The sequence below is a fragment of the Nyctereutes procyonoides genome, unplaced genomic scaffold (genome assembly GCF_905146905.1).
Source record: "Nyctereutes procyonoides isolate TBG_1078 unplaced genomic scaffold, NYPRO_anot_genome, whole genome shotgun sequence".
Classification (NCBI taxonomy): domain Eukaryota; kingdom Metazoa; phylum Chordata; class Mammalia; order Carnivora; family Canidae; genus Nyctereutes; species Nyctereutes procyonoides.
The window spans coordinates 80,259,629-80,284,254 of record NW_026575125.1 but is presented as its reverse complement, the minus strand read 5'-3'; the positions used below and the strand labels follow the sequence as shown (position 1 = coordinate 80,284,254).

The 24,626-nt window shown below is 38.6% G+C and overlaps 1 protein-coding gene across 1 annotated transcript in view; it reads right to left on the bottom strand.

Annotated features, from left to right (window-relative positions):
• The window catches only part of COL4A5 (collagen type IV alpha 5 chain), a 284,616-nt gene that overhangs the window by 77,155 nt on the left and 182,835 nt on the right, over nt 1–24,626 (bottom strand). Inside the window, exons 20-27 of the mRNA XM_055337689.1 lie at nt 20,819–20,992; nt 20,437–20,520; nt 5,491–5,583; nt 4,035–4,105; nt 3,546–3,737; nt 2,688–2,856; nt 1,001–1,093; nt 807–911 (exon numbers count right to left, since the gene is read on the bottom strand). Coding sequence (XP_055193664.1) covers nt 807–911; nt 1,001–1,093; nt 2,688–2,856; nt 3,546–3,737; nt 4,035–4,105; nt 5,491–5,583; nt 20,437–20,520; nt 20,819–20,992 — 981 coding nt within the window. The remainder of the gene's footprint in view (nt 1–806; nt 912–1,000; nt 1,094–2,687; nt 2,857–3,545; nt 3,738–4,034; nt 4,106–5,490; nt 5,584–20,436; nt 20,521–20,818; nt 20,993–24,626) is intronic.

The window sequence follows — 24,626 nt, the reverse complement described above, 5'->3', positions numbered from 1 at the left end:
TCTTTGTCATATAGGGCTAATATGTGTGGAAGATATACTCTTCTAAAGGAAAATAAGAGTTATTGCTAATGAGACAGAACGAAACATAAGGAATGACTCCCACACAAACATGCAGAAAAGCTTTGTTCTGCTTATATCTGGATATAGTATGATAAAAGGCCTACTATATATTTCTGGAAATAAGCTAAAAAGAATTATAAATATTATACACAAATATAAATATATAGTCAAATCTGACTCTTTTCTTTTGAAGTCATTTAGTATAAATGAGCAAGGCCATGTTTAAGCACTGTTCTCAGACCAATGTGCATGCTTGACATTCATGAGAATAAATTCTAAGAGGAAAAAAACAGAACTGAAGCAATAGACTTACAAAATTTCAGTAAATCAAGAGAATATGATTTACGATAAAATGTTACTTGGATACATGTGTGAAATAAATATGTTTTCTACTTAAAACAATCCATTCATTCAACAAGTATCTATTGAGTGCTTACTTTGTGCCAGGAACTTTTCTAAACCCTAAAAATACAATGGTGAACATAAAAGACAATAATTCTGTAATTTTAAAAGCTTATATATCATTTTTGCATATCTATGATTTAGTTATTTTTTTTTTGCCTGGACTGTTTTAGATAAAAACAATAAAATAATATTGCATATACACTGTGACTTTTTACTTACATTATTTATGGTACCTAGAAAAGAGGCACAATTAATATATTTTATTTGTTGAGGGAATTATATCAAAGAATAATGTCATATTAACTAGTTAACTAGCCTGCATGCTGCCCAGTCCCACATACCTTTGGGACCAGGTGGTCCAGGAAGCCCAATTCCAGGGATACCTGGTTCTCCTTTATTACCGGGTATTCCTGGCAAGCCCGGCGGGCCGGGAAGTCCAGGGTCACCTATGGAGAAACAGTTTTTTTAAAGGGATACTTTAAAAGAAAGAAGCTAATAGGTAATAAAGACATGGCCAAATAAATTCCTCACATACCTGGAAGCCCTACCTCACCATGTCTGCCTGGATTACCAGGCAGGCCAGGCTTCCCTGGCTGGGTTATGGTCTGACCTGGATCACCTTTAGGACCTACGAATAAGAGGGAATCAAAAGTGGGTGAGAAGTGTTCAGTTGACTAAAGATCTCTTTAATTAAAAACAGAACAAGAGGGGATCCCTGGGTGGCGCAGCGGTTTAGCGCCTGCCTTTGGCCCAGGGCGTGATCCTGGAGACCCGGGATCGAATCCCACGTCGGGCTCCCGGTGCATGGAGCCTGCTTCTCCCTCTGCCTATGTCTCTGCCTCTCTCTCTCTCTCTCTCTGTGACTATCATAAATAAATAAAAAAAAACAGAACAAGAAAATATCGATAATATTTTGAAAATGCACACTAACAAGAACCCACAAGAAACATAACCCCGTATTATATATTCAAGGAATATACCAAACAGAAGGGTAAACTTTCAAAAAGAAAAAGTAGATGACAGTTTTAAGAGCTTCCAGGATTGAAGACAGCATCTACAAAAATACTTTAAAATATAGGTCAAAGGAGCCTAACAAAACTCAAACTGCAGTAAAAAAGAAATATTCTTTTTGGTTAACTAATGGTAACTTAAGGTGGTATTGTGCAAAGTCCAAGTACACCTACTTGTCATTAACTAAAATAAGAACTGGAAGTATGCTCAGGATAAAGATGGATCTCTAAAATCTGACATAAAAAGCACTAACCATGAGAGAAAAGATTGATACATTTGACTACATTCAAATTAGGTTTTGTTGATTAAAGACACCATATAGAGAGTGAAAATAGCAAGCTGTAGAGAGTGAAAATTTTGCAGAACTGATAACAACTAATACACAGAATATATACATATATATTTTTAAAAAACTAAATCAGTAAGAAAAATAAACAATCCAGTAGAAAAATGGTAAAAAAAATACTTGAATGGGAATTTCACAAATAGAAATTGAAACAGTCAAACATATGAAAAGGTGCTAAACTTTAATGTTATCAGGGGAATGCAAAATAAAACTGTTATGAGATAAATCACACTCAGCAAACTGACAAAAATGTAAAATGTCTGACAATACAAAATACACATACAATAGGATACTATACAGCAATGAAAATGAATGTATTATAGCTATACACAAAGTTAATATAAAGAATACTTACCCTATGATTCCATTATTATGAAGTTCAAAAAGAAGTATAATTAAGGTACTTTATTTAGAGATCCATATCTAGGTGATAAAACTAAGGGGTAAATGGAAGGAAATTATGCAAAAGTCAGGACAGTGGTTAACTCTAGAGAATGGAAGCAGATTATGATCACAAAAGGACTGAGGAAGATGGGGGTTTCTAGGATGATGGCAGTGTTATGTTTTTTGACATATGTGGTAGGTACATGTGTGTTTCTATTATAATTACTTGTTAAACCTTATGTACAATGTACTTAAAGACAAAAAACAGTAACAAAGAAGACAGAAGAAATTTAAAGAAGGAACCTCCCCCTTTAGAGGAAACACAGACACTGTGCTCCCTTGGTATGAAGCTCTTAAAAGCCCAAATATAAACGGCAAGGGAAACACATCTCTTATGCAAGGAAGCCAAGAATAGCCAAAAGATACTATATTTCTGCTTTTAAGTGCCAAATTAAAACCAAAAGAACTGTAGTAAACTCACCTGGTATTCCTGGCTGGCCTGGATTTCCTGCCACACCTTGTATGCCTTTTTCACCTACTGGGCCTGGAGGGCCAAAACCCACAGGGCCCATAGGCCCCCTATTCCCTGGGAGACCTGGCAAGCCTGGATTCCCAGGGGGACCTCTTTCACCCTTAAAAGCAATTCCACCCTGAAAAGGGAAACATTTAATACAGAAACATTAAGATATAGGTTGGTATATTGGTATTACTGAATACAACTAAAGAAATGATACAGCCATAAAAAGTTCTTCTTAGAACTGTATAAGTGTGTGTTATTATGGGATATGATGTGTGATCATTCCCCTTATTCATTAATTCCTTCAACAAATGCTTTTTAGTTCCTACTATGTATCAGGAGCTGGTGATACAGCAAAGAGCAAAAATAGACAAAAATCTCTGCCTTCACAAAGCTTTCATTCTAGCAATAAGTCAAGAAGTTTGTAGTCTAGCTAACACATGGCCATCTACTCACACTAATATCTAAGCTTACTATATATAAAATCAAGTTAGACTTCTGTTCTCAGGTCGAAAAAAATGAGACAAAGATATGTAGTACAAGAGAAGGGGAGCCTCGTACTAATCCATAAGCATCTTAACCTCCTGCTCATCTGTTCACAGCCAGTATTACTCAATATATTAATAGGTTAAGAAAAAGGAATTTATAAAACTGAGAGAAAAGAGTGGTAAAGAAACCCCATATAGTCAATAACAATATACCATTACTACAGTCACATTCTTTTAAGTACTAATTGGCACATCTTAGCACAAAGCCCATCCTAGGAAACATCCCTAAGTAACAATTTGATATCACAGAACCAAGAATATCAAACCAACTCACAGGTTCTCCTTTGGGGCCAGGAAGCCCTGGCAGTCCATCCTGTCCAGGGGTTCCAGGTAAACCAGGAAGCCCAGGGGATCCAGGGTAACCCAACTCTCCTTTGTCACCCTTCATTCCTGGAAAAGTGAGGACGTCACCAGGTTCACCTTTAGATCCAGGAAAGCCTGGAGGACCTGGAGCTCCCGGTATGCCCTTAGGGAAGAAAAAGAAAGAAAGGGAAAAAGAAGAAGAGAAAAAAGTCATATTCTTTCTTTCCAACACATTTCTTTTTCCAGTTTGTCCTATCAACCCACCCAATAAGATTTAGTGTACAAAGCTATGAACAAAGTGAGGCATGTGAGCCAGGGAGAGTCAAGGTATAAAAAACAACACAAATTAATAAAAAACTAAATTTCTTTTATTATGTATATCCACAAGAGAAAACCAAAGTGTAAATGGATTTCTTCCAGGTTTTTGTTGTTGTTGTTCTATAATATACTCAAAACTTACTGTTAATCCTTTGGGACCGGTTAGACCAGCATGTCCTTTTTCTCCCTTCTGTCCAGGGAAACCAAGAGATCCTAATACATGCACATACATACACACACAATAATGTGAACTTTGACCCTGAGTCCCTAACAAAGCTCATATAAAAAGCATCAAGTCAGGAACTCAAGTCTTAAAATAAGAACCCCATTCAATCTCATTTAACAAATCATATTTTAATTTTCCTGTCTTATGCTCTCAAAATGAGCAGATCATCCTTTCTCTTAGATTAATCTTTCATATTACATACAATATTGTATCCTTAGGTGCTTCCAACTACAAAGCCTGTCAGAGCTCACAGCTACCAATTGCTAGCCACAGAGGTGCTAAGGTCCCTACAACCATCCTCTTGCCAAAGGGAGAAAGAGATAAGGATACAGTCTGATATCTTTCTTTGCAACAGTTTTCACAGATCCTTATCAGTCCTTTCTTTGGTTTATCACTTTGCAAAATTTGGTTTATGAGGAACATTTGGTACTCAAAGACTAGAGGAAATATTACTAAAGAAGTAGTTCCCAAAATTGGTCACTCAATAAACTGTATAACACCACCTAGGTACTGGTTAGATATCCTAATTCGTGGGCCCTCACCCCATATCTACTGAATCAGAAACTTCTGGGGTAGAACCCAGCAATATGGGTTTTTAACAAGTCCTCCAGATAACTCTGACGTACTCCCAAATTTGAAAACCAACAGACTGGAGGTTCAAAGCTAAATTATTAATTTCCAGTGGCAGCTATAAGACCTGCTAAAAATCTATTTTCAAGCGCTAAATGAATTAGTTTCTTTGGCAGACACACCAGACAGAAAGGTAAGAGATCTGTCTGCTTTCAGTCCTGACACAAACCAAGTGTCATTTTAAGAGTCTATAATACTGGAATATCCCAAGAGGCAGTTGGGAGACAGTTGTCGGTCTGATGGATATCAAATATAATTTTGATTGGAAACAGGGAAGTAGGAGTTATATATAGAAAGAGGAATTTGGGTAGTTGGTTGCCAAACTACAGTGGAAGCTCTGTCCCTTAATGACAACATGTGATACATCTTCAAAGACTCAAAGCTCGGCCACTGGAAACTATACTCAAGGGCCAGGCATTTTGAACTTTTTCCCCAGCTCTTTGGAAGGAAGAAGTTTGACTCTGTAGGAGTTATTTTCCCCACCATATGGAAAACAGGGAAGATATATTTCCTGGAATAATATTGTCAAAATGCTTTAATAGAAAATATTGGTAGCTTTCAGGTATTAGAAACAAGAGAATAATTTATTTCATAGCAGATACAGGCATTTCATATTTAATTATTTATGGATATGAGAGACTTGCTAGAAAATGAGAAGCTGGCATCACTATAAAACTATGAGCTCACTAAAATACAGCCAAGAAATACTTTACAAAGATTGCCTGGAGGCAGAATGTTTTACCTGGAGGACCTGGAAGACCTGGGAGACCAGGTTGACCTCGAGGCCCTGAAACGCCAGTTCCAATACAGTTGAAGCAGGTATCACCTTTGTCACCTAGAGAAAACCATAATGAGAAATAAATTTTACTTAAAGGGGTATGTCTATCTCCTTTAGATAGGTTCTAAAGAAGTTAGGACCAAGGGGCAACATTCCTACCCAACAGTATAGTTTAGAAAAGCCTATATTAGGATCAATTCATTTGATAAATATTTGCTATTATTTGCCAAGTAATTTTCCAGGTGTCTATGATATACTGGTACACAAACAGACAAAACAAAACAGGCAAAACAAACAAAACAGGCAAAAATCTATGCCTTCATGGTGTTTACATTCTGTCAGTGGAAAGGGATAATAAACACTGAAGGTAGCACATTATTAACATATATATGTCACATATACATATATAAATATATAAAAGTGTTATATTTATATATGTCACATATATATAAAGGTGTTATAATATTTCCAGGGGGGCAAGATGGTGGAGGAGTAGGGGTCCTCAACTCACCTGGTCCCACCAACTTACCTAGATAAATTTCAAATCATCCTGAACACCTACGAATTCAACCTGAGATTTAAAGAGAGAACAGCCGGAATGCTTACAGAGAGAAGGGGTTTCGCATCTAGCAAGGTAGGAAGGCGGAAAAAAATAAAAGAATCAAGTAGGGGAGGGGCACCATGAGGAGCTGGGCTAAAGCCGGGCAGAAGCCTCCAGGACAGGAAAGCCCAGCCTCTGAGAAACAGGAATTTTAAAAATACGCACCGGATTCTTCCCAGACGGAAAAGTTCTTAGGGAAATTGGGCAGAAACGCAGGAGGGGCAGCGAAGGCTCCAGTTTCCCGGAGTCACTAATAGAGGAAGTGCGCCCGAGGGAGAGCACGCCACAAACTGTGGACAGATCTCGGTAAAGGGCTGGAGCATGAACCAGGCGGGCCTTGGGGAGAAGCCAGTCAGACGGGTGACTCGGGACAGAGGGGTCTGCACCCTGCTGCCTTCGGGAGCTGCGCCCCGCCCCCCCTCCCCACAGTGAGATTCCAGAGCGGACACAGCCCATGATCCTGCACTGCCCCCAGGGACAGGCAGAAGTGGGGAGGGCACAGGACAGCAAGGACTCTCCTACCGCTGGGCTCCCCCAAGCGGTGCAGATCAGCGCAACAGCGCTGCCAGGGAGCATCTAGGTCAGTGCGGACTGGGAGACCATGGTAGTTATTGCAGGGAGCTGACTCCAGGGATGGGGACCTAGTTGCCACCAGTGTGGTTGTTCCTCCTTGTTTCACCCTGTGCCTGGGAGGGGTGGGGACTCCAGGGAACTGAGGCCTCATGGGGTAAACAGCTCCCACTGAGCCCGGCACCCGCAGGGGGCGGGGCAGCTCCCTCAGGTGCACACACCTAAGAATCAGCACAGCAGGCCCGCCACCAGAAGACCAGCTGGAAGAACCAGGGAAGATAAAGTTCTTGACCAAGCAGCACTGGAAAGCTCCAGGGGAATTCAAGGACTTTATAGTATATAGACCTAGAGGGTACCCCCCTTTTCTCCCCATTTTCCAGTACAACTATTTTTATATCAGACTAAAAATTTCCAATATTTTTTTCATTTCCCACCTCAACACAATGTTTTACCACCTCTACATTTTTTAAGTTTCTCCTTTTTTGACTTTCATATTACTACAATTACATGTCTTAGGCATATTTTCCACTTCTAGATTCCCTTCAACATACTCAATTTAATTTTGGGAGATACACAAGATATGATTTTTTGATTTGTGTTTTTTGTTTTCTCTGCCTCATTTTGTTCTACAATGGTGGAAGTTAATACCTTCTAAAACATGACCAGCATGAACCCAGAACCAAGTGGAATACTGTGCTGGTTAATTCTGTGAGATTATATTCTCTCTTCATTCCCATTCTGCCCCCCTCTTTTATCCCGTTTGTGTTTTGGTGGTCAATGGTGGGGCTTTCTACAAGTATTGCTGCTTTATATAAATTTGGGACTGAACATCTTCTAACAAACAGAACTTAATACACTCACAACCAAGAAGATAACCCTCTACATTCTCTCTCCAACTTCTTCACCATCATCTTCTTCTTCATCATCATTATGTCCTAGTCCCACCCCTTGTCTTCTCTTTTCTTTTTCTTTTTTCCCCTCTTTACTTTTGCTTTTTTCACTTCTTTTTCTCTTTTTTTCTTCTCTTTTGGGATTCTTGGCCTTTTATTTTTTCTACTTTTTTTTAAAATTTGTTTTTCACTTTGGTAGTCCTTTTGTTTTATTTTGTTCTGATCTTTATTTTCATTTTCTGGTCTCTGGCATCCTCAGAATCATCTAGGGTGAAGTTTACTTAGGTTGTGGTTGATATTCTTGACTCATCCCGCTCATACAGCCACTCTGCACTGAGCAAAAATGACCAGAAGGAAGAAATCACCACAAAAGAAAGAATCAGAAACAGTACACTCTGCCACAGAGTTACAGAACATGGATTACAATTCGATATCAGAAAGTCAATACAGAGGCACAATTATAAAGCTACTGGTGGCTCTGGAAAAAGCATAAAGGATTCAAGAGATTTCATGACTGCAGAATTTAGATGTAATCAGGACAAAATTAAAAATCAATTAAATGAGATGCAATCCAAACTGGAGGTCCAAATGATGAGGGATAAAGAGGTGGAAGAAAGAGTGAGTAACATAGAAGACAAGTTGATGGCAAGGAAGAAAGCTGAGGAAAAAAGAGAAAACCACTTAAAAGACCATGAAGAAAGGTTAAGGGAAATAAATGATAGCCTCAGAAGGAAAAATCTATATATAATTGGGGTTCCAGAAAACGCTGAGAGGGACAGAGGGCCAGAATGCATATTTGAATATTATGGCTGAATACTTCCCTAATTTGGGGATGGAAAGAGGCATTCAGATCCAGGAGATAGAGAGGTACCCCCCCAAAAATCAATAAAAACCATTCAACACCTCAGAATTTGATAGTTAAACTTGCAAATTCCAAAGATAAAATCCTTAAAGCAGAAAGAGACAAGAGACTCTTAACTTCTATGGGGAGAAATATTAGATTAACAGAAGACCTCTCCATAGAGACCTGGCAGGCCAGAAAGGGCTGACAGGATATACTCAGGGTATTAAATGATAAAAACATTCAGCCAAGAATACTTTATCCAGCAAGGTTCTCATTCAGAATAGAAGGAGAGATAGAAAGCTTCCAAGATAGGCAGAAACTGAAAGAATATGTGACCACCAAACCAGCTCTGCAAGAAACATTAAGAGGGACCTGTAAAAGAAAGAGGAAGCCTGGGCAGCCCGGCTGACTCAGCGGTTTAGTGGCACCTTCCGCCCAGGGCATGATCCTGGAGTCCCAGGATCGAGTCCCATGTCGGGCTCTCTGCATGGAGCCTGTTTCTCCCTCTGCCTGTGTCTCTGCCTCTCTCTGTCTCTGTCTCTGTGTGTCTCTCATGAATAAATAAATAAAATCTTTAAAAAGAGAAAGAAAGAGGGAGCCCAAAGAAATAATCCAAATAACAATCAGGGACTGAATAGGTATTAAGATGACACTAAATTCATATATTTCAATAGTAACTCTGAATGTGTTGGGCTAAATGATCCCATCAAAAGACACACGGTTTCAGACTGGATAAAAAAGCAAGACCCATCTATTTACTGTCTAAAAGAGACTCATTTTAGATCAGACACCTCCAGCCTGAAAATGAAAGGATGGAGAACCATTTACCATTCAAATGGTCCTCAAGAGAAGCCTGGGGTAGCAATCCTGGTATCAGATAAATTAAAGTTTATCCCAAGGACTATAGTAAGAGATGAAGAGGGACACTATATCATACGTAATGGGTCGATCCTACAAGAAGACCTAACAATCATGACTATTCATGCCCCTAATGTGGGAGCTACAAAGTATATCAATCAATTAATAACCAAAGTAAAGACATACTTAGATAATAATACACTAATAGTAGGAGATTTCAACCTGGCACGTGCTGCAAATGACAGATATTCCAAGCATAAAATCACCAAAGAAACAAGGGCTTTAAATGATACACTGGACCAGATGGATTTCATAGATATTTACAGAACTTTACATCCAAAGACAACTGAAAACACATTCAAGTGCACAAGGAACTTTCTCCAGAACAGTCCACATACTGGGTCACAAATCAGGTCTCAACCAATAGCAAAAGATTGGGATTGTCCCTGCATATTTTCAGACCACAATGCTTTGAAACTGGAACTCAATCACAAGAAGAAATTTGGAAGAAACTCAAACACGGGAGGTAAAAGAGCATCCTACTAAAAGATGAATGGGTCAACCATGAAATTAGAGAAGAATTAAAAAGATCCATGGAAACTAATGAGAATGAAGATACAATGGTTCAAAATCTTTGGGATGCAGCAAAAGCAGTCCTAACAGGGAAATATACTGCAATACAAACATCCCTCAAAATACTAGAAAAAAACTCAAATACACACGATAACCTCGCACCTAAAGGAAATGGACAAAAAACAGCAAATAAAACCTACACCAAGCAGAAGAGGGAAAAAAATAAAGATTTGAGCAGAACTCAATGAAATAGAGACCAGAACAACAATAGAGAACAGATCAACAAAACCAGGAGTTGGTTAATTGAAAGAATTTATAAGATAGATAAACCATTACCAGCCTTACTGAAAAAAGACTCAAATTAATAAAGTTATGAATGAAAGAGGAGAGATTATAACCGATACCAAGGAAATACAAACAATTTGAAAAACGTATTACAGCAGCTATATGCCAATAAATTAGGCAATCTAGAAGAAATGGATGCATTTCTGGAAAACCACAAACTACCACAACTGGAACAGGAAGAAATAGAAAACCTGAACAGGCCTATAACCAGGGAGGAAATTGAGGCAGTCATCAAAAACCTCCCAATACACAAAAGTCCAGGGCCAGATGTCTTCCCAGGGGAATTCTATCAAATGTTTAAAGAAGAAATAATACCTATTCTACTAAAGCTGTTCCAAAGAATAGAAAGGGACAGAATACTTCTAAACTCTTTTTATGAGGCGGCCAGCATCACCTTAATTCCAAAACCAGACAAAGACTCCACCAAAAAGGAGAATTATAGACCAATATCCCTGATGAACATGGATGCAAAAATTCTCAGCAAGATACTAGCCAATAGGATTCAATAGTACATTAAGATTATTCAACATGCCCAAGTGGGATTTAACTCCAGGATGCAAGAGTGGTTCAACATTCATAAAACAATTAATGTGATAGATCACATCAACAAGAGAAAAAAACAAGAACCATATGATCCTCTCAATAGATGCAGAGAAAGCATTTGACAAAATACGTCATCCATTCCTGATCAAAACTCTCCAGAGTGTAGGGGTAGAGGTAACATTCCTCAGCATCTTAAAGGCCATCTATTGGAAGCCCACAGCAAATATCATTCTCAATGGGGAAAAAATGAAAGCCTTTCCCCTAAGATCAGGAACACGACAGGGATGTCCACTCTCACCAGTGCTATTCAACATAGTATTAGAAGTCCTAGCCTCAGCAATCAGATAGAAAAAAGAAATAAAAGGCATTCAAATAGGTAAACAAGAAGTCAAACTCTCCCTCTTCGCAGATGACATGATACTGTACATAGAAAACCAAAAAGACTCCACCCCAAGATTACTACAACTCATACAACAATTCGGCAGTGTGGCAGAATACAAAATCAATGCCCAGAAATCAGTGGCATTTTTCTACACTAACAATGACACTGAAGAAAGAGAAATTAAGGAGTCAATCCCATTTACAATTGCACCCAAAAGCATAAGATACCTAGGAATAAACCTAACCAAAGAGGTAATGGATCTACACCCTAAAAACTACAGAACACTTCTGAAAGAAACTGAGGAAGACACAAAGAGGTCAAAAATATTCCATGCTCATGGATTGGAAGGATTAATATTGTGAAAATGTCTCTGCTACCTGGGGAAATTTACACATTCAATGCAATCCCTATCAAAATAACATGGACTTGGGACGCCCGGGTGGCTCAGTGGTTAAGTGTCTGCCTTTGGCCTAGGGCGTGACCCTGGAGGCCCGGGATCGACTCCCACATCCGGCTCCCTGCCTGGAGCCCGCTTCTCCCTCTGCCTGTGTCTCTGCCTCTCTCTGTCTTTCATGAATAAATAAATAAAATATTTTTTAAAAATACCATGGACTTTCTTCAGAGAGTTGAAACAAATAATCTTAAGATTTGTGTGGAATCAGAAAGACCCTGAAGGGAAATACATTGCAATAAGCATCCATTCAAAAACTGGAAAGAACTCAAATACAAAAAGCTAACCTTACACATAAAGGAGCTAGAGAAAAAACAGGAAATGGTCCCGACGCCCAGCAGAAGAAGAGAGTTAATTAAAATTCGAGCAGAACTCAACGAAATTGAGACCAGAAGAACTGTGGAACAGATCAATAGAACCAGGACTTGGTTCTTTGAAAGAATTAATAAGATAGATAAACCATTAGCCAACCTTATTAAAAAGAAGAGAGAGAAGACTCAAATTAATAAAATCATGAATGAGAAAGGAGAGATCACTACCAACACCAAAGAAATACAAACATTTTAAAACCATATTATGGGGATCCCTGGGTGGCGCAGCGGTTTAGCGCCTGCCTATGGCCCAGGGCACATTCCTGGAGACCCGGGATCGAATCCCACGTCGGGCTCTCGGTGCCTGGAGCCTGCTTCTCCCTCTGCCTATGTCTCTGCCTCTCTCTCTCTCTCACTGTGTGCCTATCATAAATAAATAAAATTTAAAAAAATATAAATAAAAACACATTATGAACAGCTCTACGCCAATAAATTAGGCAATCTAGAAGAAATGGACGCATTCCTGGAAAGCCAAAAACTACCAAAACTGGAACAGGAAGAAATAGAAAACCTGAACAGGCCAATAACCAGGGAGGAAATTGAAGAAGTCATCAAAAACCTCCCAAGACACAAGAGTCCAGGGCCAGATGGCTTCCCAGGGGAATTCTATCAAACGTTTAAAGAAGAAATCAAACCTATTCTACTAAAGCTGTTTGGAAAGATAGAAAGAGATGGAGTACTTCCATATTCATTCTGTGAGGCCAGCATCACCTTAATTCCAAAAGCAGACAAAGACCCCACCAAAAAGGAGAATTACAGACCAATATCCCTGATGAACATGGATGCAAAAATTCTCAACAAGATACTAGCCAATAGGATCGAACAACACATTAAGAAAATTATTCACCATGACCAAGTAGGATTTATCCCCGGGACACAAGGTGGTTCAACACTCATAAAACAATCAATGTGATTCATCATATCAGCAAGAGAAAAACCAAGAACTATATGATCCTCTCATTAGATGCAGAGAAGGCATTTGACAAAATACAGCATCCATTCCTGATCAAAACTCCTCAGAGTGTAGGGATAGAGGGAACTTTCCTCGACATCTTAAAAGCCATCTACGAAAAGCCCACAGCAAATATCATTCTCAATGGGGAAGCACTGGGAGCCTTTCCCCTAAGATCAGGCACAAGACAGAGATGTCCACTCTCACCACTGCTATTCAACATAGTATTAGAAGTCCTAGCCTCAGCAATCAGACAACAAAAAGACATTAAAGGCATTCAAATTGGCAAAGAAGAAGTCAAACTCTCCCTCTTCGCCGATGACATGATACTCTACGTAGAAAACCCAAAAGCCTCCACCCCAAGATTGCTAGAACTCATACAGCAATTTGGTAGCGTGGCAGGATACAAAATCAATGCCCAGAAATCAATGGCATTTCTATACACTAACAATGAGACTGAAGAAAGAGAAATTAAGGAGTCAATCCCATTTACAATTGCACCCAAAAGCATAAGATACCTAGGAATAAACCTAACCAAAGAGGTAAAGGATCTATACCCTAAAAACTATAGAGCACTTCTGAAAGAAATTGAGGAAGACACAAAGAGATGGAAAAATATTCCATGCTCATGGATTGGCAGAATTAATATTGTGAAAATGTCAATGTTACCCAGGGCAATTTACACGTTTAATGCAATCCCTATCAAAATACCATGGACTTTCTTCAGAGAGTTAGAACAAATTATTTTAAGATTTGTGTGGAATCAGAAAAGACGCCGAATAGCCAGTGGAATTTTAAAAAAGAAAACCATAGCTGGGGGCATCACAATGCCAGATTTCAGGTTGTACTACAAAGCTGTGGTCATCAAGACGGTGTGGTACTGGCACAAAAACAGACACATAGATCAATGGAACAGAATAGAGAACCCAGAAGTGGACCCTGAACTTTATGGTCAACTAATATTCGACAAAGGAGGAAAGACGATCCACTGGAAGAAAGACAGTCTCTTCAATAAATGGTGCTGGGAAAATTGGACATCCACATGCAGAAGAATGAAACTAGACCATTCTCTTGCACCATACACAAAGATAAACTCAAAATGGATGAAAGATCTAAATGTGAGACAAGATTCCATCAAAATCCTAGAGGAGAACACAGGCAACACCCTTTTTGAACTCGGCCACAGTAACATCTTGCAAGATACATCCACGAAAGCAAAAGAAACAAAAGCAAAAATGAACTATTGGGACTTCATCAAGATAAGAAGCTTTTGCACAGCAAAGGATACAGTCCACAAAACTCAAAGACAACCTACAGAATGGGAGAAGATATTTGCAAATAACATATCAGATAAAGGGCTAGTTTCCAAAATCTATAAAGAACTTATTAAACTCAACAGCAAAGAAACAAACAATCCAATCATGAAATGGGCAAAAGACATGAAGAGAAATCTCACAGAGGAAGACATAGACATGGCCAACATGCACATGAGAAAATGCTCTGCATCACTTGCCATCAGGGAAATACAAATCAAAAGCACAATGAGATACCACCTCACACCAGTGAGAATGGGGAAAATTAACAAGGCAGGAAACAACAAATGTTGGAGAGGAGGCGGAGAAAAGGGAACACCCTTACACTGTTGGTGGGAATGTGAACTGGTGCAGCCACTCTGGAAAATTGTGTGGAGGTTCCTCAAAGAGTTAAAAATAGACCTGCCCTATGACCCAGCAATTGCACTGTTAGGGATTTACCCCAGAGATTCAGATGCAATGAAACGCCGGGACACCTGCACCCCGATGTTTCTAGCTGCAATGTCCACAATAGCCAAACTGTGGAAGGAGCCTCGGTGTCCATCGAAAGATGAATGGATAAAGAAGATGTGGTTTATGTATACAATGGAATATTGCTCAGCCATTAGAAACGACAAATACCCACCATTTGCTTCAACGTGGATGGAACTGGAGGGTATTATGCTGAGTGAAGTAAGTCAATCGGAGAAGGACAAACAGTGTATGTTCTCATTCATTTGGGGAATATGAATAATAGTGAAAGGGAATATAAGGGAAGGGAGAAGAAATGTGTGGGAAATATCAGAAAGGGACACAGAACATAAAGACTCCTAACTCTGGGAAACGAACTAGGGGTGGTGGAAGGGGAGGAGGGCGGGGGGTGGGGGTGAATGGGTGACGGGCACTGAGGGGGACACTTGACAGGATGAGCACTGGGTGTTATTCTGTATGTTGGTAAATTGAACACCAATAAAAATTAATTTATTAAAAAAAAAGAAAGACCCTGTATAGCCAGGGGAATATTGAAAAAGAAAACCAGAGCTAGGAGCATCACAATGTCAGATTTCAAGTTGTACTACAAAGCTGTGATCATTAAGACATTGTGGTACTGACACAAAAACAGACACATATCAATGTAGCAGAATAGAGAACCCTGAAATGGGCCCTCAACTCTTTGGTCAACTAATATTTGACAAAGGAGGAAAGACTATCCACTGGAAAAAAGACAGTCTCTTCAATAAATGGTGCTGGGAAAATTGCACATCCACATGCAGAAGAATGAAACTAGACCACTCTCTTGCACCATACACAGAGATAAACTCAAAATGGATGAAAGATCTAAAAGTTAGACAAGATTCCATCAAAATCCTAGAGGAGAACACAGGCAACACCCTTTTTGAACTTGGCACAGCAGTTCCTTGCGAGATACATCCATGAAGGCAAGAGAAACAAAAGCAAAAATGAATTATTGGGACTTCATCAAGATAAAAAGCTTCTGCACAGCAAAAGAAACAGTCAACAAAACTCAAAGACAACCTACAGAATGGGAGAAGATATTTGCAAATGACTTATCAGATAAAGGGCTAGTATCAAGATCTATAAAGAACTTATTAAACTCAGCAAATAAACAAACAATCCAATCATGAAATGGGCAAAAGACATGAACAGAAATCTCACAGAGGATGACATAGACATGGCCAACAAGCACATGAGAAAATGCTCCGCATCACTGGCCATCAGGTAAAACCACAATGAGATACCACCTCACACCAGTGAGAATGGTGAACATTAACAAGACAGGAAACAACAAATGTTGGAGAGGATGTGGAGAAAGGGGAACCCTTTTGCACTGTTGGTGGGAATGTGAACTGGTATAGCCACTCTGGAAAACTGTGTGGAGATTCTTCAAAGAGTTAATAGATCTGCCCTATGACCCAGCAATTGCCCTGCTGGGGATTTACCCCAAAGGTACAGACGCAGTGAAATACCGGGACACCTGCACCCCGATGTTTATAGCAGCAATGTCCACAATAGCCAAACTGTGGAAGGAGCCTCGGTGTCCTTCAAAAGATGAATGGATAAAGAAGCTGTGGTCTATGTATACAATGGAATATTACTCAGCCATTAGAAATGACAAATACCCACCATTTGCTTCGATGTGGGTGGACCTGGAGGGTATTATGCTGAGTGAAATAAGTCAATTGGAAAAGGACAAACATTATATGGTCTCATTCATTTGGGGAATATAAAAATTAGTGAAAGGGAATAAAGGGAAAGGAGAGAAAATGAGTGAAAATAACAGTGAGGGTGACAGAACATGAGAGACAGCTAACTCTGTGAAATGAACAACGGGTAGTCGAAGGGGAGGAGGGTGGGGGGTTGGTGTGACTGGGTGATGGGCACTGAGGGGGGGCACTTGGCGGGATGAGCACTGGGTGTTATGCTCTATGTTGGCAAATGAACTCCAATAAAATAATTTTAAAAAAAGAAAAAAATAAAGATTTTTATATTTATAGAAAAACTACACCCGGTTAAATGCAAATGAACATACTAAGGATGGGTAGCAGTTTGCAATTTTAACAGTGTGGTCAAATGAGATGATGATATATGATAAAAAAAAAAACTTAAAGCAAGGGCATGTCCCTAATGAGTATAGAGTATCCGAACGAAGAAGAAAGAATGGTCATGTGTGGCATATTCAAGAAACATCAAGGAGACCACATTGCTTAAGTAGAGAGAGGAAGGGGAAGCAGGTCAGAGAGTTTACAGGTTAGTGATTGGAAGTATAATAAAATGTCACATAGGCCACCATAAAGCCTGATTTTTACTATGAGTGAAATGAGAATCCAATAGAATAGGTAAACAGAAAAGCAAGATGATATGACTTAAGTTTAAAAGGATGTCTCTGGCTGCTATATTGAGAATAGAATGGAAATGCAATGATTGAAATAGGGTAACCATTTAAGTGGCTATTGCTGTAGTAATCTTGGAAAGATGATGGCTAATCCCAGAGTGATGGAAATGAAGAAGATGGGAACTGGTTAGATTCTGGATATATCTGAAAATAGAGCTAATGGGATTTTCTCATGGATCATACATGGAATGCAAAAGAAGAGAATCAAAGATGACTCCAATGTATTTTTAGCCCAAGCAACCAAGAGGCTAGGGAGGCCTGCATTTAAAAAAGGGAAGACAGGGATCCCTGGGTGGTGCAGCGGTTTGGCGCCTGCCTTTGGCACAGGGCGCGATCCTGGAATCCCGGGATTGAATCCCACGTCGGGCTCCCGGTGCATGGAGCCTGCTTCTCCCTCTGCCTGTATCTCTGCCTCTCTCTCTCTCTCTGTATGACTATCGTAAATAAATTAAAAAAAATAAAAAAAAGGGAAGACATAAGTGGTAAAATTATGGGGGAGAGGTAGCAGAGATCAGGACTTTACCTTGATCAAGATGTCAAGTTTATTTATTTATTTATTTTTATTTATTTATGATAGTCACAGAGAGAGAGAGAGAGAGAGAGAGAGAGAGAGAGAGAGGCAGAGACACAGGCAGAGGGAGAAGCAGGCTCCATGCACCGGAAGCCCAATGTGGGATTCGATCCCGGGTCTCCAGGATCGTGCCCTGGGCCAAAGGCAGGCGCCAAACCGCTGCGCCACCCAGGGATCCCAAGATGTCAAGTTTAAAATGTTAGGTAGAGAGTTGGATATACTAATATAGAGGAAAAGAGTTATATTTTGACAGGAGACATAAATTTGAAAGTCATTGGCAAATAGGTGGTATTTAAAGTCATGTGACTGAGTGAGTTCGAATACAGAGTAGGACCAAGGACTAAAATGCTCAGGGCTTCCAAAATTAAAAGTTGGATAGATAAATTTAAAATACATATGGAAATGCAAAGTAAGCCAAGACTTAGTATAAAGCTACAAAATTCATATAGTCTAGCACTGGTGCAAGGAGAAACAAATAGAACAATGAACAAAATAGGTCAGAAATAGACACATATATATAGTCTCATAAGATTTATAACAGTGCTAATGTAATTCATTGGAGAAATGATGGTCTTTTGTACTACAATATTGAGTCAATTGGATATATGGGAATATGGATCAAATAGATATACGGTACTCAGTCATATGGATATATGGGGAAAAAACTGATGCCTGCTTCAAACTATACACGAAAATTACTTGACAGTTTGAAGATCAAACTGTAAAAGTCAAAATGATAAAGCTTCTAGAAGAAAATACACAGAAATATCATCAGGTTCTTGGGATAAGCAAAGATTTCTAAAACAGAATATAAACAACACTAGCCATAAAAGAAGACATTAATGACTGGATTTCTTTTAATTAATAACTTATGCAGAAAAAAGAGTAAAAAACCAGGTCACAGAATGGGAGAAGATAGCTGTGATACATATATCCAACAACGCAATTAAAAACAGGAAAAAAGCATTTTACAAAGAAAATATATGAACTATAAGAAAAGATGTTCAATATCAGTAAGTCATAAGGTAACAGGAAACTAAAACCACTTTGGAAAATGGTTGGTGATATCTATGGAAACAAAACCTGCACCTATCCCTAGAACCCAGCAATTCCATTCCCAGGTATATACACAACAGAAATGAATGCTTATATCCTACAAAATATATATATAAGAATGTTCAGGTTTACTTATAGTAGCCTTAGACCAAATGTCCATTGACATTAGAATGAATACTTAGATATATAAATACAATAAATACCAGAGCATTGAAAAAGATTGCTACAAACAAAAATATAGGTATATCCTACAGACATAATATTCAGTAAAAGAACCAGACACAAAAGAGCCTATACTGCATGATTCCATTTATACAAAGTTCAAGATTAGGCAAATTACTGTATGACAGAGGATAAAATAATGGTTACCTTTATGAGTGCTGACTAGGGAACATAGGAGTCTTCTAAAGTCTTGGAAATGTTCTATATTTTGTTTTAGATGGCAATTGCATGGGAGATTATATAGATAAATTGATATACATATAAAGAGAATGAAATATAGAGAGAGACAAATATATAACGGGCTATCGATATCTATATATCCATATCTATATCGATAGATAGATAGATAATGTAGACATGTCAATCTCTATCACTACCTCTATATCTAATAGATGTAATATTCCAAGGAGGTATAAAAAAATCAGGACAAGTGAAGAAGGTGTCGAAAAATGGAAAAATATAGTAAAAAAAGAACTGAGACTTGATATTTGGATTAGCAGAGTATAGGCTGCTGGTCACTTGGAAAAAATAGCATCTATGGAGTAGTGGATTAGGGCAGTAAAGTCTTGATTGAAGTGAATAGTATCCAGAGACAAAGTGTAGAGAATTCTGGAGTTTTGCTGCAATGGGAGCATAGAAATAGAGCAGGATCTGGCAGGGGAAGTAGGATTATGATAAGGTATTTTTTATATAGCTGAAAAAAGGTATATTTGTATGCTCCTGGAAGTGACCCAGTAAAAGGGAAAAACTGATGATGTGGGAGAGGCAGGAATTTCTGTAATGAAATCCTTGGGAAAACAAAAGGGAATGGAATTTATTGTACAAATAGAAGAACTGGTTTTAGATTGGAATAGTAACAGCAATAGGCAGGAAGGTAGAATATATGTGCATAGATGCATGTAGGTAGGTGAATGTGGTAGTGGCAATCTGTGAAAATTCTCTTATTTCTTCAGTTGGTCAATGAAATAAGAAGCAGGTCACAATCTTAAAATGAGAATGGAAGAGGATGTATTAAAAATTTGAGGAGGAAAGAGCAGGTGTAGGGTTAGAAGATGTGGTAATCTAGAAGTACCAAAACCAGGCTTTTGTCCCAAGTGTGTACAATGAAGTGAGAAGAGAGCAAAGGAGGCAAGGTTTTATGTTTGGGATTGTTCACAATGATTGATCATGCATTTATAGGTTAAGAGGGAAGAAAGGACATCAAAAGGTTGAAGGAGAGTCAAAGTTGGCAGGTATAAGTGAGGTTGAAGTAATATTGGAGTCAGGTTATAGGTAGTGAGCTAGAAAATATAAAGTGGTCAGAAAATGGTATTCATGAAATCAAGATTATGGAAGTGTGCACTACTGGTAATGAGATGGTCTTGTGAGTAAGACCATGAGAGTGAGTGGATGAGATAGAGTGGAAGATATATGGCATTTGGCTGAAGATCTGAAGGAATGAAGGAATGACTGCGGGGGAGCAGGGGGAGCCAAACCTTTCACTCCTTGTTCTCCTTGAAGTCCTCTATCACCTGGAGATCCGGGAGGGCCAGGAGGGCCTGTTTCACATATCTCATCACCTAAAATACAGGATAGCAAGCTAATTGTTGTGAAATATCCAGAAGACTAAGCAAAAAGAAAGTTGAAAGGCTAGAAAAAAGATCTATTTTCAGTTACTTCTCTGCAGTAATACAACTACCTATAAGCAAAAAGAAGATATAATATTGGTGATAATATGAAGAGAAAATTTAAACATCAAAGAATCACCAAAAGTCAAAAGTAGAAGAAGCAGTGGAATAATGCCAATCTTCAGCTGGATCTATTTACAAATGAAAACAAAACAAAAACCACAGAATTTAGGAAAAAAGTATAGCTTACTAGGAGAGATGTGAGGGCCAGGAGGGCCAGGAGGCCCTCGAAGTCCAGGAGCCCCAGGCTGCCCATCAAGTCCAGGAGATCCAGGAATAGATATTCCAGGTGGCCCTTCATCACCTTTCTGGCCCCTTTCTCCAGGAAAGCCAGGGGGGCCAGGAGGACCCATAACTGCAGTCCCTAAGATTAAAAAAAATTAAGGTGATCAAAATGATCTTATTTTAGAGATACTACTTTAGTTCTCAATGAGACAAATAATAGGATCTTCCTTTAATGTATAATGCCAGTTATGTTTCTATATTTTCTATGAGAATCAACATCTGGAAAAGCATGAAAAGTTTTAAATAATGTAAGTACCAGTTTGAGTGTAAGAAAGAATAATTTAAGGTAGCTTTACTACTTTTGGAAGTGTACTAATAACCCTCTACCTGCTCTTATTTGATGGTATGATTTTTTTTTGAGGCTATGATCTTTTTTAATCTAAGAAATACTAGAAAGGCATTAGCAAGAGAAAAATAGGCATCTCAAAGTTCTCATGTAAACATGGCTCTATTTCTGGACATTCTTCTGTTCCACTATCTATTCTTATACCATGAACATATCTTTTTATAATAATAAAAATAACTATATAATTATACATAATTTGAGTAATATTTTCAAAACTGTTAAGGAAAATATACCCATCTTTGTTCTTTTTAAAAACCATATTTACTAGACTCAGAAATTTATCTTCTAAATGCATTTTAGAATCAGTTTGTCACTTTCACTTTAAAACAACACTGGAGGGCGGCCCCGGTGGCTCAGCCATTTAGCGCCACATTCGGCCCAGGGTGTGATCCTGGAGACCCGGGATCCAGTCCTATGTCAGGCTCCCTGCATGGAGCCTGCTTCTTTCTCTGCCTGTGTCTCTGCCTCTCTCTCTCTCTCTCTCTCTCTCTCTCTCTCTCTCGTCTCTCATGAATAAATAAATAAAATCTTAAAGAATGAAACAACACTGGAATTTTGAATGAGACAATTTTGAATTTAAACATTAAATTTTGGGGCACCTGGATGGCTCAGTGGTTGAGCCTCTGCCTTTGGCTCAGATCATGATCCTCGTGTCCTGGGATCAAGTCCCGCATCAGGCTCCCCATAGGGAGCCTGCTTCTACCTCTGCCTGTGTCTCTGACTCTGTGTCTCTCATGAATAAATAAATAACATCTTTTAAAGAAAATAAAGATTCAATTTTGGAAGAATCACCTGTTTATAATATTGAGTTCTCATATCAAGAAATTAAGCATATCATTCCATTTATTTATTAATTTTATATTATTTAATGATATTTTACAGAATTCTGAAAAAAGGTCTTATACATCTTTGGTTTATTCATGGGTTTATTTGATTACCCCAATGAATTTTACTGCTATTACTATTGTTAACTGGATTTTTTTCTCTTATTTTTTTATTGCTGGTGAAGAGAAAGGCAAGTTATTTAAGTATTCAAATATCATATCTGGCCACTTTGCAAACATTTGAAATTCTGGTAATTTGTCATTTGATTCTTTTAGATTTTTTAGCTAGATTATAATAAGGTTTGTGAATAACTAAAGCTTGTGGTTTTGTTCCATCCTTACACCTTTTTTTTCTTCCAGACCTAGTGTACTGGCTGGTCTCTCCAGTTCAAGGACAAACAGTATAGGCAACTCTGAGTACATGTATCTTATTTTTGACTTGAATGAGAATGTTCCTGATGTTTCACCACAAAAGTATGACAAAGTATGACATTCTCTGTACAGACCTGTACTTCCTGTATGAAGCAGACAGCTTCATCAAGTTCCCTTTTAAACTTAGTTTGATAACTTCTTTACCTTTTAAAAATGAATGCGTAATGAACTTTATTGACTGTTTTCTTTGCAAATATTGGTCTATTCTCTTTTAATCTGTCAATGTAGGCAGTTATAGTAGTGTTGAACCATCCATGAAATCTTAGGGTAAAATCTACTTGGTCATATCATCATATTATTTAATATACTTCTGAATTGATTTGCTAATATTTTATTTAGGATACTTGTTTCTACACTTATAAATGAGATTGAACTATAGTTATTTCTAGTGTTAACACCTTGGTGGTTTGGTATCAATGCTATTAAATTAAATGTTCTTTTTTTTAAAAAAAAAAGTTCTGAAAAAGTCTGTAAAAAATCAGAATTATTCACCCAATAACTTAGTAGAATTCACGGGGACCCCTGGTGGCTCAGCGGTTTAGTGCTGCATGCAGCCCAGGGCGGGATCCTGGCGTCCCGGGACCGAGTCCCACGTCGAGCTCCCTTGATGGAGCCTGCTTCTCCCTCTGCCTGTGTCTCTGCCTATCTCTCTCTCTGTGTCTCTCATGAATAAATAAATAAAATCTTTAAAAAAACTTAGTAGAATTCACCCACAAATTATATAACCATTCATATAATTCTTTTTTTAATAAATTACTTTTTCATTGGTGTTCGATTTACCAACATACAGAATAACACCCAGTGCTCATTCCGTCAAGTGCCCCCCTCAGTGCCCGTCACCCATTCACACCCACCCCCCGCCCTCCTCCCCTTCCACCACCCCTAGTTCCTTTCCCAGAGTTAGGAGTCTTTATGTTCTGTGTCCCTTTCTGATATTTCCCACACATTTCTTCTCCCTTCCCTTATATTCCCTTTCACTATTGTTTATATGCCCAAATGAATTAGAACATACACTGTTTGTCCTTCTCTGATTGACTTACTTCACTCAGCATAATACCTTCCAGTTCCATCCACATTGAAGCAAATGGTGGGTATTTGTCGTTTCTAATGGCTGAGTACTATTCCATTGTATACATAAACCACATCTCCTTTATCCATTCATCTTTCGATGGACACCGAGGCTCTTTCCACAGTTTGGCTATTGTGGACATTGCTGCTAGAAACATCGGGGTGCAGGTGTCCCGGTGTTTCATTGCATCTGAATCTCTGGGGTAAATCCCTAACAGTGCAATTGCTGGGTCGTAGGGCAGGTCTATTTTTAACTCTTTGAGGAACCTCCACACAATTTTCCAGAGTGGCTGCACCAGTTCACATTCCCACCAACAGTGTAAGAGTGTTCCCTTTTCTCCGCATCCTCTCCAACATTTGTTGTTTCCTGCCTTGTTAATTTTCCCCATTCTCACTGGTGTGAGGTGGTATCTCATTGTGCTTTTGATTTGTATTTCCCTGATGGCAAGTGATGCAGAGCATTTTCTCATGTGCATGTTAGCCATGTCTATGTCTTCCTCTGTGAGATTTCTCTTCATGTCTTTTGCCCATTTCATGATTTGATTGTTTCTTTGCTGTTGAGTTTAATAAGTTCTTTATAGATTTTGGAACTAGCCCTTTATCTGATATGTTATTTGCAAATATCTTCTCCCATTCTGTAGGTTGTCTTTTAGTTTTGTTGACTGTATCCTTTGCTATGCAAAAGGTCCTTTGCTGTATCCTTTGCTATGCAAAACTTATCTTGATGAAGTCCCAATAGTTCATTTTTGCTTTTGTTTCTTTTGCTTTCGTGGATGTATCTTGCAAGAAGTTACTGTGGCCGAGTTCAAAAAGGTGTTGCCTGTGTTCTCCTCTAGGATTTTGATGGAATCTTGTCTCACATTTAGATCTTTCATCCATTTTGAGTTTATCTTTGTGTATGGTGAAAGAGAGTGGTCTAGTTTCATTCTTCTGCATGTGGATGTCCAATTTTCCCAGCACCATTTTTTGAAGAGACTGTCTTTCTTCCAATGGATAGTTTTTCCTCCTTTATCGAATATTAGTTGACCATAAAGTTCAGGGTC